We start from the raw sequence: 16,387 nt of genomic DNA, 5'->3' as shown, positions 1-16,387 counted from the left end.
TGGATAAGACGACAAACCGAGATCTTGTGTGTGGCATGTACTTAACGCACGTAAAAGAACCAACAGCAACAAGAAAGTTGTCCTTGGCAGGATTTCATGGTAAAATCCACTGTGATTAACAGGCCTGTGTGTGTGTTGTGTATTTGTTCACAGGGGGACCCGGAGCACCCTATCTGCCCCGTAATGCTGGGTGATGCTCGTCTGGCTTCTGAGTTTGCTGATAAAATGCTGGGTAGGTGGCGTGTAAAATATTAAAATGCTGGGTATGTGGCATGTAAAATGCTGGGTAGGTGGCGTGTAAAATGCTGGGTATGTGGCATGTAAAACGCTGGGTATGTGGCATGTATAATGCAGGGTAGGTGGCTTGTAAAATACTGGGTAGGAAATGCTGGGTACATGGTGTGTAAAATGCTGTATGTGGCGTGTAAAATGCTGGGTAGTAAATGCTGGGTAGGTGGCATGTAAAATGCTGGGTAGGAAATGCTGGGTATGTGGCGTGTAAAATGTTGGGTAGATGATGTGTAAAATGCTGGGTAGTTGGCATGTAAAATGCAGGGTAGGTGGCGTGCAAAATGCTGGGTGGGTGGCATGTAAAATGAAGGGTAGGTGGCATGTAAAATGCTGGGTAGTTGGCGTGTAAAATGCAGGGTAGGTGGCATGTAAAATGCTGGGTAGGTGGCATGTAAAATGCTGGGTAGTTGGCGTGTAAAATGCAGGGTAGGTGGCATGTAAAATGCTGGGTAGTTGGCGTGTAAAATGCAGGGTAGGTGGCATGTAAAACACTGGGTAGGAAATGCTGGGTGCGTGGCGTGTAAAATGAAGGGTAGTTGGCGTGTAAAATGCAGGGTAGGTGGCATGTAAAATGCTGGGTAGTTGGCGTGTAAAATGCAGGGTAGGTGGCATGTAAAATGCTGGGTAGTTGGCGTGTAAAATGCAGGGTAGGTGGCATGTAAAATGCTGGGTAGGTGGCATGTAAAATGCAGGGTAGGTGGCATGTAAAACACTGGGTAGGAAATGCTGGGTGCGTGGCGTGTAAAATGCTGGGTAGGAAATTCTCGGTAGGTGGCATGTAAAACGCCGGGTATCTAATGCTGAGTAATTGGCGTGTAAAATGCTGGGTTGGAAATGCTGGGTAGGTGGCATGTAAAACACTGGGTAGGTGGCACGTAAAATGCTGGGTAGATGGTTTGTAAAATGTCGGGTAGGTGGCATGTAAAACGCTGGGTAGGTGGCGTGTAAAATGCTAGGTAGGAAATTCAGGGTAGGTGGCATGTAAAATGCTGGGTTGGTGGTATGTAAAACGCTGGGTAGGAAATGCTGGGTACGTGGCGTGTAAAATGCTGGGTAGGAAATTCTCGGTAGGTGGCATGTAAAACGCTGGGTAGCTAATGCTGAGTATGTGGCGTGTAAAATGCTGGGTCGGAAATGCTGGGTAGGTGGCATGTAAAATGCTGGGTACGTGGCATGTAAAATGCTGGGTAGGTGGCATATAAAATGCTGGGTAGGAAATTCTGGGTAGGTGGCATATAGAATGCTGGGTAGGAAATTCTGGGTAGGTGGCATATAGAATGCTGGGTAGGAAATTCTGGGTAGGTGGCATATAGAATGCTGGGTAGGAAATTCTGGGTAGGTGGCATATAGAATGCTGGGTAGGTGGCATGTAAAATGCTGGGTAGGTGGCATGTAAAATGCTGGGTAGGTGGCATGTAAAATGCAGGGTAGGTGGCGTGTAAAATGCTGGGTAGTTGGCGTGTAAAATGCAGGGTAGGTGGCATGTAAAATGCTGGGTAGGTGGCATGTAAAATGCAGGGTAGGTGGCATGTAAAACACTGGGTAGGAAATGCTGGGTACGTGGCGTGTAAAATGCTGGGTAGGAAATTCTCGGTAGGTGGCATGTAAAACGCTGGGTAGCTAATGCTGAGTATGTGGCGTGTAAAATGCTGGGTCGGAAATGCTGGGTAGGTGGCATGTAAAATGCTGGGTAGGTGGCATGTAAAATGCTGGGTAGGTGGCATGTAAAATGCTGGGTAGGAAATTCTGGGTAGGTGGCATATAGAATGCTGGGTAGGAAATTCTGGGTAGGTGGCATATAGAATGCTGGGTAGGAAATTCTGGGTAGGTGGCATATAGAATGCTGGGTAGGAAATTCTGGGTAGGTGGCATATAGAATGCTGGGTAGGTGGCATGTAAAATGCTGGGTAGGTGGCTTGTTGTGACACAGCTCTATGGCAGAGTGTGGCACAGTGGTAATACAGCTGACTAGGAAGTGGGTGTCCACTGGTTTGAGTTCCATACAAACCAGGATTTTCCCTTCCCCTCCACTAGACCTTGAGCTGTGGTCTGGGTGCTATTCTTTTTTTGATGAGACAATAAACCAAGGCGCTGCTGTGTCCAGCATATGCTTAGCACACATAAAAGAAGCCACGGCAACAGAATAGTTGTCCATTAACAGTGGATTGTCATCAGGCTGTATTCATTTCTCATAATTATCACTGTTGTCTGCTTTTTCTGCCTCCCCAGTCCTGTCCCCTTTCCTTTTTCTAGCAAGCCTTGACGCCTTCTTTCTTTTCTTTTTTTTTCTTCTCTTTTCCGCAGTCTGTGATGTACTACTTTTGCTCTGGCAGTGAGATTGTTAACATAGGGATGGGCACTAGCTGCACATTGTGCAGTGTTATTTGCCTATATGGCCTTTTTATGTATGTTTTTTGTTTGGCTTTGAAGTACTTTTCATCCTTTTCTATGATTTTTTGTAATAATTATATGGCGATGATAAGTAAGCAGGAATGCTGACGTTCTCAGCACAGCCTAGTCTTATTTGCCTTAAGGAGCTAAATGGTTAAAATTATATGTCTGTGTTTTGCAGGTTTTTCTAATCCCTTTTTTTTTTTTTTTTTTTAGACGTGACAGTTTTGTGCTTAACATGATTAAATATTTATACTTTGGGGCAGTCCTGATATGGCCCTGTGTAGTCTGCTGGACTATAGGCAACGATGTCAAAGTGACTGATATTTTACTTTGTTCTCTCTGTGTGCTCAGAGCAAGGCATCTACGTGATTGGGTTCAGCTATCCTGTGGTGCCCAAGGGCAAAGCTCGAATCCGGGTTCAGATCTCAGCATCCCACAGTGAGCAGGACATCGACAGGGCTGTAGACGCCTTTATCAGAATTGGAAAAGAGCTGAAAGTCGTCTCTCCCTGAACATGGATGTCGGCAAAGCCGTTGTTCTACTGAACAAGGATCACAACTAAAACTCAACGAATAAGAATCTCAGCAGAAATTTTGTTTTATTTATCTTTTTTTTTTCTTCTTTTTTTTTCTTTTTTTTTTCCACTCAAACCAACTGAGAGAGTCAGAAACTGATGTACTGTGTTGAATCTCCACTTCACCTCCACCCCCCCACCCGCCCCCCCCTGCACTCCACCCCCTTCCTCACCTTTGTTATCTTACCCACCTTCCCACCTGCCCCTGTTTCTCAGACCCACACTATTTTGTTTGTGTTTGACTTTCATGGCAGACTTGTATTTTGCAGTGGACATGGGTACTTGGTACACGTGTTGTATGGTGGATGACATGGTTTTCACTGGCTGTCTCCTGTGTTGAATGAGGATACCCTGGCATGTTTTTGGGCGTTCACTGACAGTGTCTTTTGCTGTAAGGTGTTCTGGCTCCTTTGTCATGATTAATGTGTTGAAGAAGGTTATGGCTTTACTGTGGACGTTTGAATGGATGTGACTTCAAAATGCATGACATCTTCAAAGAAAAATGTACAAGTTTCTTTTCTTTTCTTTTCTTTTTTTCTTGTATGGAAAGGGAGGTTGAGGGTGGTGGTGTCAATGAGGGGTTTAGGAGATGATATTAGAGACTTGAATCTCACTGGGTTGCCTGTGTATGTGGTTTTGTGTCTTTCTCATTCCAGTTCAGTTTAATGTCTGTAACCAAAGGGACCAGCAGAAATAAGTTTACTGACTTATATAGAGAGGGGTGGGGTGGGGGGGGGGGGGGTTGGAAAGGGGGACCAACAGTCTTCTTCTTCTGAACCTGAAGATATCCTGCACAGTTACAGACTTGAAGAGCCTTTGAAATCATGACACCCCCCATGGGGGTGCTGGGGACTCTTTTGGTGTAAATAGTTTCCCCACCTCCTGTGCTGGACCTTTCTTCTTTTTCTATCGCTCATTTCGTTTCTGGCTTTTTCCTGGTCTTTTATTTTATTGTTTTATTGGGGTTTTTTTTTTTTTTTTTTTTTTTGTTTGTTTCTTTCTTTCTGTTGTATTTTCTGCCTTACTGGTCCATTCAGCTATTTTTTCTTTCTTGAAAACCTTGACTTTTTTTGGGGGGTTGGTGTCTTTTTTTCTGGGCACTCTTAAAAGTGTTGTGTTGTTTTTGCTTCTGGCATGTTTGAGATGCTTGTCAGGCTTTTTGTTTCTTTGTGCCTGTTATTATACGTGTAGTTTTGAGTATTAGGTTTAAATAAAAGTTTGTTAATTGTCTTCTTTCTTTTCTTTTTTTTTTTTTTTAATCATCTGGTGAAAACTTGATGAAATGGTCAACTTAGAGCAATGTCCATTTGATGGGATGGTCAAGAGAGAGACATGTCCAATTGATGGAATGGCCAACTTAGAGACATGTCCAATAGATGGAATGGTCAAGAGAGAGATGTCCAATTGATGGAATGGCCAACTTAGAGACATGTCCAATTGATGGAATGGTCAAGAGAGAGATGTCCAATTGATGGAATGGCCAACTTAGAGACATGTCCAATTGATGGAATGGCCAACTTAGAGAGATGTCCAATTGATGGAATGGTCAAGAGAGAGATGTGTCAGGTTTGTGTGTGGAGGTGACTGTACTAGTGCCTGATGTCTTTTCCTTTTTTTCTTAATTTTTTTTTTCTATCAATGCTTGCAGTTTTTCAGCCCTGATTTTTTGGGTCAGCTTGGCTATAAACAGCAATGATGAATACATAAAGATAGATTAATTCATGAATCTGGCTCAGGATAATGACAATAAAATGCAGTCGTTTGATTGCAGAGAGTTTCGAGACCATCTCAGTGTCACAAGCATTTCAGAAACAGATGATCAACATCTGTAAGATGGATGGACCAAATATGCATTGGCATGAAAATATAACAATGTTGCGATGGTTTATAATTTTGTTGGCGTAATGAACTCCTTTCTGTGGGTTGCATTATTTGTCTTCTGTCCTGGTCACAAAGGTCAAGGAAATACAGCTCAGGACATTTTTTTTCAGTGTGCACAATGAAAGATTGTAATTTGGAGACAACCTTTATAATTCAAAAGGAAAATAAAGCAAGTGGAGTGCCATATCTTCAATTGACGAGCAAAAAAAAAAAAAAAGTAGCATACCCTCCACGCACAATTATGTATTTTTTTTTTATCAGTGCTTTCTCTTTTTGCGTGTGCGTACAGTGTTTATGTGGTATGTTATTTCTTTCTTCTTGTGATATTACCTTTTAAACGATAACATTCAAATGTGAAAATGAGTACTTTACAGTGTGTCTACAACTAACAGTATGTTTGGCGAGAACTCATTCTCCTTGTGATAATTTATAAAAATGATCTGACAGGACATTCCACACTTATGAGTTTTTTTTGGTCCTAACTGTTAACTGATAAATCCAGATTGTTTAAGATCTACTTAACTCAAATATTTTCTTTCACACATAACATGTAAGTTTACTGATAGTTCTGGGACAGAATCTCATGTTATGTGATCTCAAGCTGTAAATTTTTTTTTTATCTGATGATATTTTGAGTAAAGAATTTGTGTAACCTTTTCAGCTGTTTCTATAAAAGTTTTGTTTAAGTGCCCTTTACAAAGTGTGCTTGAACAGAAGATTGAAAAGATATTTATGAATATTGACAACTTAAGAACAAAGTATTATTAGTCTGATGTAAGCAAGTGTAAATGAATCAATCAAAGAATTAAAGAAGTGTTCATGTACGACAACATTGTAGAACAAAGTAGTTATTTTGATCTGAAGCACATGTCAACATACTTTGCTGTCACAGTGGTTCAAGAGGGGCCGAGCAAGACTCCTGAACTTTCAAGAAAAATAAAGATAAGGAAAGCATGTGAATGGATCGAACCAATACAAAGACGTTTGTCGCTAGGAAGGACAGTGATGGGTCTGGACCCATGTCCCTTCGGCAGTACCTGTCTTCAGGTATCAGTTGTTTTTCACATGTTGTGAGTGTGTGTTTTCTGTGGCATAAAGTGGTGTGTGAAAGGGTCAGTTTTCCATGTAATTTTATGGAAAGACGCACACCCTTGAGTGATAATTACCAAACAAGTAGCAATACTGAAAATATTCACAGTTTCTATGAAAGTAAAAAGAGTTTCTGCTAAAGACCTCACAGTAGTTTTTTGTTTTATTGAATTGTAGACTGGAATTGGAACAATGTATATTGTGTCTGAAGCCACTGGTATGCGCACTGAATTTCTGTTAAGAAAAAGGAACTAACACTGTGTGTGCATCTACATGTGTATACATTCTTCCGTCTTCCCCTTTTCGTGTACCTTATACCGGTAGCTAAGGATACATATTGTCTTTGTGTATTTCTTCTAAAATTGTTCACATTTTCTTTCTTAAAGGGCCAAAAGTGTGATAAAACCTTGAACCACATCACAGCATGTGATGTATATATTACAACGTGACACCATTAGTCTCTCTTCTTTACTTAAAAAAAAGAAGAAAAAAAAAAAAAAAAAATTCTAACCTATTAGACTATGTCAGAAGCATTTCATTATTTTTTCTCCCATAAAATAAAGGATCATTACTCTACTGATAATACTGCAATAATATCTTTGGGACCAATAATCAGCCAGCATTGAAAGTTGAAACGCACAACGCATTTTAGTAGCATTTCAGAGTTGATATACATAAAGGGTGATTCAGCGCACAGTACTGTTTTCCAACTGTACCAGAGATGATAGATACCCTCTTTTTTTGCGACAGAAAAGTTGTTTATTTGTAAACTTCAACTTTTTTTTTTTTTTTACAAGAACATTGAGTTGTTTCTTTTGTTGTTTTTTTGTATGTAGCATTTTTTTTTTTTTTTTTAATGTGGCTTTGCTGTTATAATACTGCGTGTTTCTATCCATTAAATTTTTTGAATGAGAAGGGTGTGGAGATCATTGCTGTCGCATCATTATATGTACTGCCCTCTGAACGATACATAGAATCTCTATGTCCGTTCGATGCTTATTTATTATGTGCTTGAACATATCGGGTTATATAAGATTTTCTGCTCTTCCAGAGTAATATGTTGCAAGATTTTTCTGTTTTGAAAAACTATCCATGTATATTTTTTATGTGTTTTGGAGAAGAAGAAGAAAGAAAGTCTCTGCATTTCTTGCTAAAATGCATGTTTTGGGAGGAAGGAATTAAAACTGTTTTACTCAAAACTGTTGTTCATTCAGCATCTGTATGGAATCATTTTCGAATGAACATTAGTAGGTTTTGGAGGCATGTTTCTCACTGTCATTTGATGAACAAATCTTTTTCCTAGCTGAATTGCTTCTTCTGTACGACTTTTTTTTTTTCACAATTACATACTGTGTGTGAGAACACCATACTATAGAGTGCAACACAGAGGAATATTTTGTACAAATAAACGAATCAGCATTTCACCAGTTTGCATGTTCCATTTGCAGTGAACGAGTGTGACTTATACGTCTGACTCTTTCCTTAACAGTTTTTTCTTTGCATGGATGGGGAGGGGTGGGGGTGGTGACTATATACTCCTCTGCTGCTGTGTAACTGAGCACTTTCACAATGGATTGATTGGTGATAAGCTGGGATGGGGTGGGGGGTTGGGAAGGGGGGGGGGGGGTGTGAGTGGACATAGTTTGAAAAGGTTGATATCCATTTTGGTGATAAGCTGGGTTTTTTATTTTTATTTTTATTTGGAATGGGGGGCGGGGAGACATAGTTTAAAAAGGTTCATGTCCATTTTTAAAACACACTGAAAATTATTTATCTATACATAAAAAAAATATATAAAAAAGAAAATTAAAAAAATGATTTTAAAAAAGATTATTAATATCAGCAAACATCTCTCTCTCTCTCTCTTTCTCCCACAATGCATGAACACACAAAATCCAACCGCATTCATACCAAGCAGAAAGAACACTGTGTTGATTTCAATACAATCTTTATTCAACAGGCATCCCATGATCAGCATTCATAATTTGCTGCTAAGTTCTGTATATGATTGCACAATCTTAACCACAAGCACTCCCATAACAAATTATCACAAAAATCACAATGTAGAGTGTTTTGAAGAGAAAAAAAAAGATGAAACACAAGATATCGGAAAGAGCAGTAAGTATAAAACTAAACAATAGATACACAAGAAAAGGGATACTTTTACAAAACTTTTTTTTTTTTTTGCTTTTTAAATAAGACTGGCATACTGTAATTCAAAAACGATGATAATCTCAAGGACAATGACTACGATTTTGGTAGAGGTAACGAGAATGTTGAACCCTGACCCAACCACCATGGCAAATGACCTTCACTCAGTATTACGATGACGATGATGTACTTTTGGGGTCACACTGTCCTTTCAGGATAACTGAACAGCCATCTCCCTCATCTCTACCCCTTACTTTTTTTTTTTTAATTTTTATTTTACCCCTTCCCTCCATACCTCTACCCCTTCATTTAGTTTCCCTTTCCTTCCACCCATCACACACACACACAGAGACACACACACACACACACATGTATAAATAATTCTGTGCTGCCAAAGACAAACACACACAACAAGAAAAGAAACGACAGTTCCTCTGTAGATCTCACAGACTCGACTTTGTCGGTTTCCTTTAGTCAAGGAGGCGTCGATGCATTCATGCAAATCCATGTTCTCTTTGCAACATCTGCAAGGCAAGATACCAGACCGACAGCATAACCCAACCAAAAGTTGGGCCTTGAGTGCATGCATATGTATTTGCATACCTATCAGACCGGATTTCTTCAACAGAATTTTGCCACAGGACAACCCTTTTGTTGCCACGAGTTCTTTTACAGTGGGCCAACTGCGTGCTGCACATGCTACCTCCGTTTATCATCTCATCCGAATGACAAGATGCTCGGTTTGATTTTCCAGTCAAACTTGGGAGACAGGGCGAGATCAGGATTCAAACCCAGACCTTCACGGGCACTGTATTAGCAGACAAGCATCTTGACCATTCAGCCACCGTCCTCCTCTACTTTCTTAGTGAAGATACACCCGGGTGCAACATGGTAACCCAACTCAGGTGGTATAGCTGATGGGGACAACGAGCCCAGGAGCCAGTTGCATTGCTTGGTTCTAACTTTTCGACAGTTACACGTGACTAAATGCCTACGTTGACCGAACTACGCCATTGGTCAGTCAGTAGCGGGTTACAACCATACTAGGCTCTTCCGTCCGAGCAACGCAACTGGCTCCAGGTGAGGAAATATTGCAAGAGATTAATCAGCTTTCATCTGTTCTACACATCCAAATTCTTTCCTTTGTTTTTCACCTTTCGAGTGACAGGTATGACAGATGAAGAGGTGCTGAATGGAAATGACACATGAGACAAAAACAACAATGTCACACAATCTTCACACAGGCTTGACATCATGCATAAGACTGATAACAATACACAATGATGTTAAACAGAATGATTCACTAAAACCTAACAGGAAATAACCAAATTAACTTACAAGAAATCGTAAAAAAAAGAGACATTAATGAGAAATAATAAAAACCAAACTAACAAGAAATAATATTTTAAAAAAAAATTAAATCACTGAAACCTTAGCATTAATAATGCTTCTTTAAAAAACAACAATAAAAACAACAGCAGCAAGAAATACAACAGACAGTCACAGTCTCTAAAAAAACAAAACTAGCATGCATGACTGACAGCAGATTATTACAATACATACAACAGGCGCCTGATGATTCAGGCTTTCAGCCAACGTGGATATGTTGTATCACAAATTACAGGGATGGGGGGGGGGGGGGGGGGGTAGGGACTTGGGGGGCTTCACAGCCACAATTTCATGCATCAGAGGAAGACAAGTCAAGTGCTGGAATTAACAAACATTTTTTGGTGTTTTTTTTGGGTTTTTTTTTTACTAATAGTAAGACTGATGACCCCTTCACCCGATGCCCTACCACTCCACTGTTAGCTGGGAGATTCCCCCCCCCCCCCCTTATACCCCCCTTCTTCCCAGGCACAATCCCTCACCCATTTTCATCATCCACTGTGTGAGTGTGTATGTGTTTGCTGAAAAGAATGAATGCATACATGTCTAAGTTGCCTTGTAGTGAAAAGAAGAACTGACCAATGTTGGTATGTACACCACCTGTCACAGGTGATACACAGGTGAACCACACACCTGACTTGGGTTGTGTCATATTTCACAACAGATTCTGCTGGAGCTATGATTCTCACACTTTCAGTTTCACACACACACACACACACACACACACACACACACACACACATGAAAGTGGAAAGTCACACAAAGTGGCACATGCATTCGCAAATTTTTACACTCACAAAATGCACAAGTACACACTCAAACAAAGAGGTATGTATATCCAAGTACACACTCACACAAAGTAACACACATGTGCACAAGTACATGAAAAATATGTACAAGAGCATGACCATAAATACCTTTCAGATGTCGTGTCACAAACAAATTAACTAAAATTGGGAAATAAAATTGATCATAATAGTCCATCTTCCATATAGGCATTGAGGTGTATCCAGTCTGAAAGACCCAGCAAATCTCACATCACCTTAGTGGTCTGAGAGCTTCTGATTTCTCTAATATAACTTTTTACATTCAGTCTTTTTTTTTTTTTTTTTTTACTTAGAAAAAATCTTAACAATTTCTTGTAACACTTGCCAAATCAATTCATGACAAAAGACTTTCTTATCAGCTCACAGTTAACTCACTCCGGACAAATAGTTCTCTCCCTTGCTTTTCCCTGCAGACGACCCATTTATTAGGGCTGGGAAAAAAATCACAAAAAATACAAAACATAAAGTAACTGAATGAAACTCACTGTACTTGACCCACTGACCCCTCTCCTCATGTTGTGTGAACACCCACCCGCCTCCCTCTTCACTGCTCTCAGAAGCTGAGTCACTATCAGTACCTTCTCTCTGGTAGCTTTCTTCACTGCTAATACTTTATTCAACGTCTTCATCATCCTCATTGATGTCGAAACTTCAGTTTGAAGCATTTTAATCACTTCAGCAGTGGTAAAAGCCACTGTCATGATCTAGTTTACTCTAAAACTTTCCACTTGTATCGCCTGCACCGCTATTTTCGATACATGTGCAGATTAGCTTGTTGTGTGGGGTCCTGAACTCGCTGGCTCACTGTGGATTATGTTGTTACAAAATCTCATGAAGAAACTTTCCATTCAACCCTTGACAAGTTTGCAATGCCCGGTGTAGCTGCGATTGTAATGCTACCCCATGAGGAAAATGTGGAAAAATTTTTAATTGTCAAAACTGCTACAGGGTTCTGTCGTCTGGAACGCTACCTTATGTCTGGAACGCTATAGCGTTCCATCGTCCGGAGTGAGTTAATCTTTATGTAATATATTCAGTCAGTTAACTTCAGTATAAATGATGAATAGAGGCAGGGCACACAGCACATGGAATGATCAAGAAACATCAATGATGTGGAAGAAAAGAAGAAGTTGTTATGAAAAATATGACGATACCCCACCAAACTTATTAGATGAATGGTCACTGCTTATTAAAAAACAAAACAAAACAAAAAACCCCAACAACTTCATTTCCTTTAGATCTACTCCAAGAAGGCAAAGAAAGTTGAAAGGACAAGTCCTTTTTTTCAATCCATTTATTTTATTGCATTCGTCTATTAACTGATTTTTTTTTTAATTCATTTATTTATTCATTCATTTTGTCTATTGACTTGATTAATGGCAAAGAATATTGAAAGGAAAGTCCTTTTCATTTTTTTAATTTATTTTTTCATTCACTCAGTCATTCATGTATCTACTTAGATTTTAGCAACGATTATCAAAATTACCTGAATACCTGTCTGGTTGTTTTAACCCTTACATCACCAGCTATGTTCAAGCTGCTAACATCTTTTAGCCTGCTAAGTCAGCTGCACAGTACAGCTGAAAACCGGCTGTTCAGCAGAGCAGCCAGTGGGAATGTGGGGTGCTCATTTTTTCCCTGCCATGTGGCACCAACTCTTCTTCACTGTCTCTGTCAGCAGCAAAGTCATTTTCTGCCAAATGCCTTTTAATTAGACTTGCAGTTTGCTGTCCCATATAGTCTGGTCTAAAGCAAGACTGCTGGTTACAGTCTGAACTAGCTGAAAAACTTGCCATCATTCAAGTTAAAAAATTTTTTTAAAAAAAGCTGCTGAAAATCGAAAGTTGGTTCAACAATGAGAAGGATGTTTCCAGCACATGTGGCAGGAAGTGGTGACTAACTTTGGTGTTATTTTTTGAAGAGTAGCGCAAGTTTGACAACTCCAATGCTCAAGTCACCAACCGGCACCAGCAGTGTACTTCCTACAAGTCGCCAAGTGGCGACTACAGCGACCAAAGGTACAGTGTACAGCCAAGCAAAACAAGATCACATGTTTTCAACATGAAGAATACTGCTGGGTAATGACTGCCAGAAACCTTCCCTTTCTTGCCAGTCCATTACAACCAAGCAGACCCAAAAGACTTGATATGTTTCAATTTGTATTTATTTCGTTAACGGTTACGCTTACAGTTCTTCAAAAGATGCTTGACATAATTCATCTTGCGTGTAGACTCAAAACACACACACACACACACACACACACACTGAAAAACACACATTATATATACATATATATACACAAACACGCATTACAATACTATATATAATACATAGGTGGGAAAATAGTGCTGAGGAACAATGTATACACTTTTGATAACAGAATATCAAACTTTCAACTCAACAGATCTCTCAGAAAAACAAAATCAAGACACAACAAACAACGACAACAACAAAATAAGTGTACATAACACAAATAAACCAGCAACAACGACAACAACAAAATGATGGCACAAAACAACAAGAAGAAGAAGAAAATAAGAGTGCATGACACAAAACAACCAGGAACAACAAACTAAGTGAGGATAACACAAAAAAACAACAACAACAGGTTGTGCATAACACAAAACAACAAGTACGGCACAGTTCTGCATTACGCAAAACAACATCTACAACATAAACTGAAAGGAAATGGAATGTTGCAAATAGTGGATTACACAAAAGCATGTGATGCTCGAACCCCAAACCCCGATCTTCCTTCCTTGGACCACCAATACCCAAACCCCATCCCACTGTCGGCACCTTATCTTCCTTCCTTGGACCACCAATACCCAAACCCCATCCCACTGTCGGCACCTTTCCCTTTCACTACCCTACCTTGCACACATACACCGTCTTCCAAGAGAACGTCAGGACGCGCGCGCACACACACACACACACACACACACACTTACAATCACACACACACACTCACACACACACTTGCTCGCACACTCACACACACACACATGCACGCTCGCACATACACACTCACACACACACATGCACGCACTCACACACACACACACACTCTCTCTCTCTCTCTCACACACACACACACACACACACTCTCTCTCTCTCTCTCACACACACACACACACACTCTCTCTCTCTCTCTCTCTCACACACACACACATACACTCTCTCTCTCTCTCTCTCTCTCTCTCTCACACACACACACACACACACTCTCTCTCTCTCTCTCTCTCTCACACACACACACACAACACCTCAATGGTAATGAAAACACCCGTGTTCTATGCCTGCATAGCTTCCATCCACTGGCTAGTTGCTGTTCAGACACCAGTTTGGCTATCAAAACATTTTGTGATTTGTTTAAACTACACATCGCAGAAACGCATACACAGAGAAACACACACACACACACACACAAACACACACACACACACACAAACACACACACGCCAAAATCCCCAAACACAATTTTCTCTGTCTGTGTCTTTTGACTTTTAGTGCTAAATCTTTGACTGGTGAATTAAAAACAACAAACAAATAAAACACACACACACACACACACACACACACACAAACAAAACAAGAATTTCAAAACGTTCTGAAAACATCACCCTCCAACCCACAAACCAACATGAACCAGCCCAACCCAACACTTCTCTCTCCAACCAAGACAAGATATGACATGCCTGTACACATATTACACGCCCGTACACAGGTCTGTGACGCACAACCACCATCAGCCACACACAGCACCAAGATAAGTGTCATTGCTATCTCTTCATCTTGTCGGCATCCTCAATGGAGCCAATGATTCGTTGGCGGGACTTGCGACTCAGGTGATCCACCGAGTGAACCAGAGCAAGCAGCTGCTTGTTGGTGTATTCCTGAAACGAGGTCAGATATTATGTATACAGCAAAGCTTGCTTATAATCATACAAAGCATCACTGCTCATGAACCATGTAACTAAACATACACACAACCACACACACATAAGCAGCTGTTTGTTGCTGTACTCTTGAAATGAGGTTAAATATTACATATAGGACAAACTTTGCCCAAAAAACTATACAAAGCAACACTGTTCATGAATCATTGTGTGTTCTTTGAAAACAAACATACCTAACCACACACACACACACACACACACACACATAAGCTTCCAGTTTCTCAAAGAGGACTCACTGCAATTGGAAAAATCCATGTACGCTACACCACATCTGCTAGGCCAATGCCTGACCAGCAGCACAACCCAATGCGCTCAGTCACCCACACAAAGTCAAGCACACTCACACGCTCACATTCACACACTCATATACATTCACACACACACACATACACACATGAATCAGCCTCACCCATACAAACAGAATGAAGCACACTGACACTCACACTCACTCACACACACACACAGATACACACAAAACACACACGAATCAGTCTCACCCACACAAACAAAGTGAAGCACACCCACACACTCACATGCTCACATTCATTCACACACACGCGCGCGTGCACAGATACATACAAACACACATGAATCAGTCCCACCCCCACAAACACAGTGACAGAACAGACGACATGAGACACGAACCATTCTCCCACACAGATCTTGTGTTCCTGTGCACACACATGGATCAGTCCCACCCACACTAACACCCAGTGACAAAATAATAATAATAATAATAATAATAATGGCATTTATATAGCGCTGAATCTTGTGCAGAGACAAATCAAAGCGCTTTCGCACCAGTCATTCACACGCATGCATAACTCTAAAACTGGAGAAACTGAAGACAAGGGAGAGGCAGGGAAGGGAGGCTATTTTGGGAAGAGGTGCGTTTTAAGGCCAGACTTGAAAGAGCTGAGTGTAGAGACTTGACGAAGCGAAAGAGGAAGTTCATTCCAATTGCAAGGTCCAGAGACAGAGAAAGAACGGCGGCCAACAGTCGAGTGTTTGAATCTGGGTATGCGTAAACAGAGTGGATCCAAAGCCGATCGTAGTGAGTGAGATGGAGTGTAGAGGTGAAGGCAGCCACAGAGATAGGAAGGGGCTGATTTGTGAATACATTTATAACATAGAGTGCAGAACAGACGATAGAGACATAAACCTCTCCCACACACCTTGTGTTCCTGTACCCACACCTCCAGCTGACTCTCAGGCAGGTAGTAGGCCTTGATGTATGTCTCCACCAGCTCTCTCTCTGGGATAGGCCTGCACACAACGCCGCCAACTGACCCTCACTCTTTCCCTCTTTTTTATTTCTTTTAATTAAAAAAAAAAAAAAAATTTTTTTACTGCCCCCACCATCTGTACCAGGGAGCCATTGATGGTAAGGAAGCCAGGAGGCCACACACCAGAGGAGACCCTGCACTGCTGTTGAGTCACTTCGGTGGTGTTCAGTAATGCCTGTTCTGATTCAATGTACTAAGGACACCATCTACTAAGTCCCCTGTTGATGATAATAACTGTTTAGTCATGAAGCCAGACTGAGTGAGCATCCCCCAAAGAGCTGTGACCAGTAGCGCATCCCTACAGTGACAGTTCCCTGTGAATCTACCAACACTGAAGACGTTGACTGGACACGTCCCAAGTATGGAAGTGGAGGTGGATTGAAACTAAGGTAACATGAGAGCAGGGCATGAAAAGCTAAAGAATTTGGGACAATCTTTTTCCATACTGATTATGAATGTATATGATGATGATATTGATGATGATGATGATGATAATGATGTTATAGACATCAATTTCTCTCTAGGATAGGCCTGCGCAAAATGCCACAT

General features: G+C 40.8%; 2 protein-coding genes across 2 annotated transcripts in view; one reads left to right on the top strand and one right to left on the bottom strand.

Annotated features, from left to right (window-relative positions):
- Nucleotides 1–7,647, top strand: part of LOC143286791 (2-amino-3-ketobutyrate coenzyme A ligase, mitochondrial-like) — a 20,408-nt gene extending 12,761 nt beyond the window's left edge. The window contains exons 10-11 of the mRNA XM_076594576.1: nt 154–232; nt 3,037–7,647. Coding sequence (XP_076450691.1) covers nt 154–232; nt 3,037–3,197 — 240 coding nt within the window. The 3' untranslated portion in view covers nt 3,198–7,647. The remainder of the gene's footprint in view (nt 1–153; nt 233–3,036) is intronic.
- A 519-nt stretch (nt 7,648–8,166) lies between these two features.
- LOC143286790 (syndetin-like) overlaps nt 8,167–16,387 on the bottom strand; it is a 53,552-nt gene continuing 45,331 nt past the window's right edge. Inside the window, exons 26-27 of the mRNA XM_076594575.1 lie at nt 15,728–15,818; nt 8,167–14,489 (exon numbers count right to left, since the gene is read on the bottom strand). Of these exons, the coding sequence (XP_076450690.1) occupies nt 14,376–14,489; nt 15,728–15,818 (205 nt within the window). The 3' untranslated portion in view covers nt 8,167–14,375. The remainder of the gene's footprint in view (nt 14,490–15,727; nt 15,819–16,387) is intronic.

This window comes from Babylonia areolata, chromosome 10 (assembly GCF_041734735.1).
Source record: "Babylonia areolata isolate BAREFJ2019XMU chromosome 10, ASM4173473v1, whole genome shotgun sequence".
In the NCBI taxonomy this organism is placed as follows: domain Eukaryota; kingdom Metazoa; phylum Mollusca; class Gastropoda; order Neogastropoda; family Buccinidae; genus Babylonia; species Babylonia areolata.
This window is presented reverse-complemented; position numbering and strand designations above follow the sequence as displayed.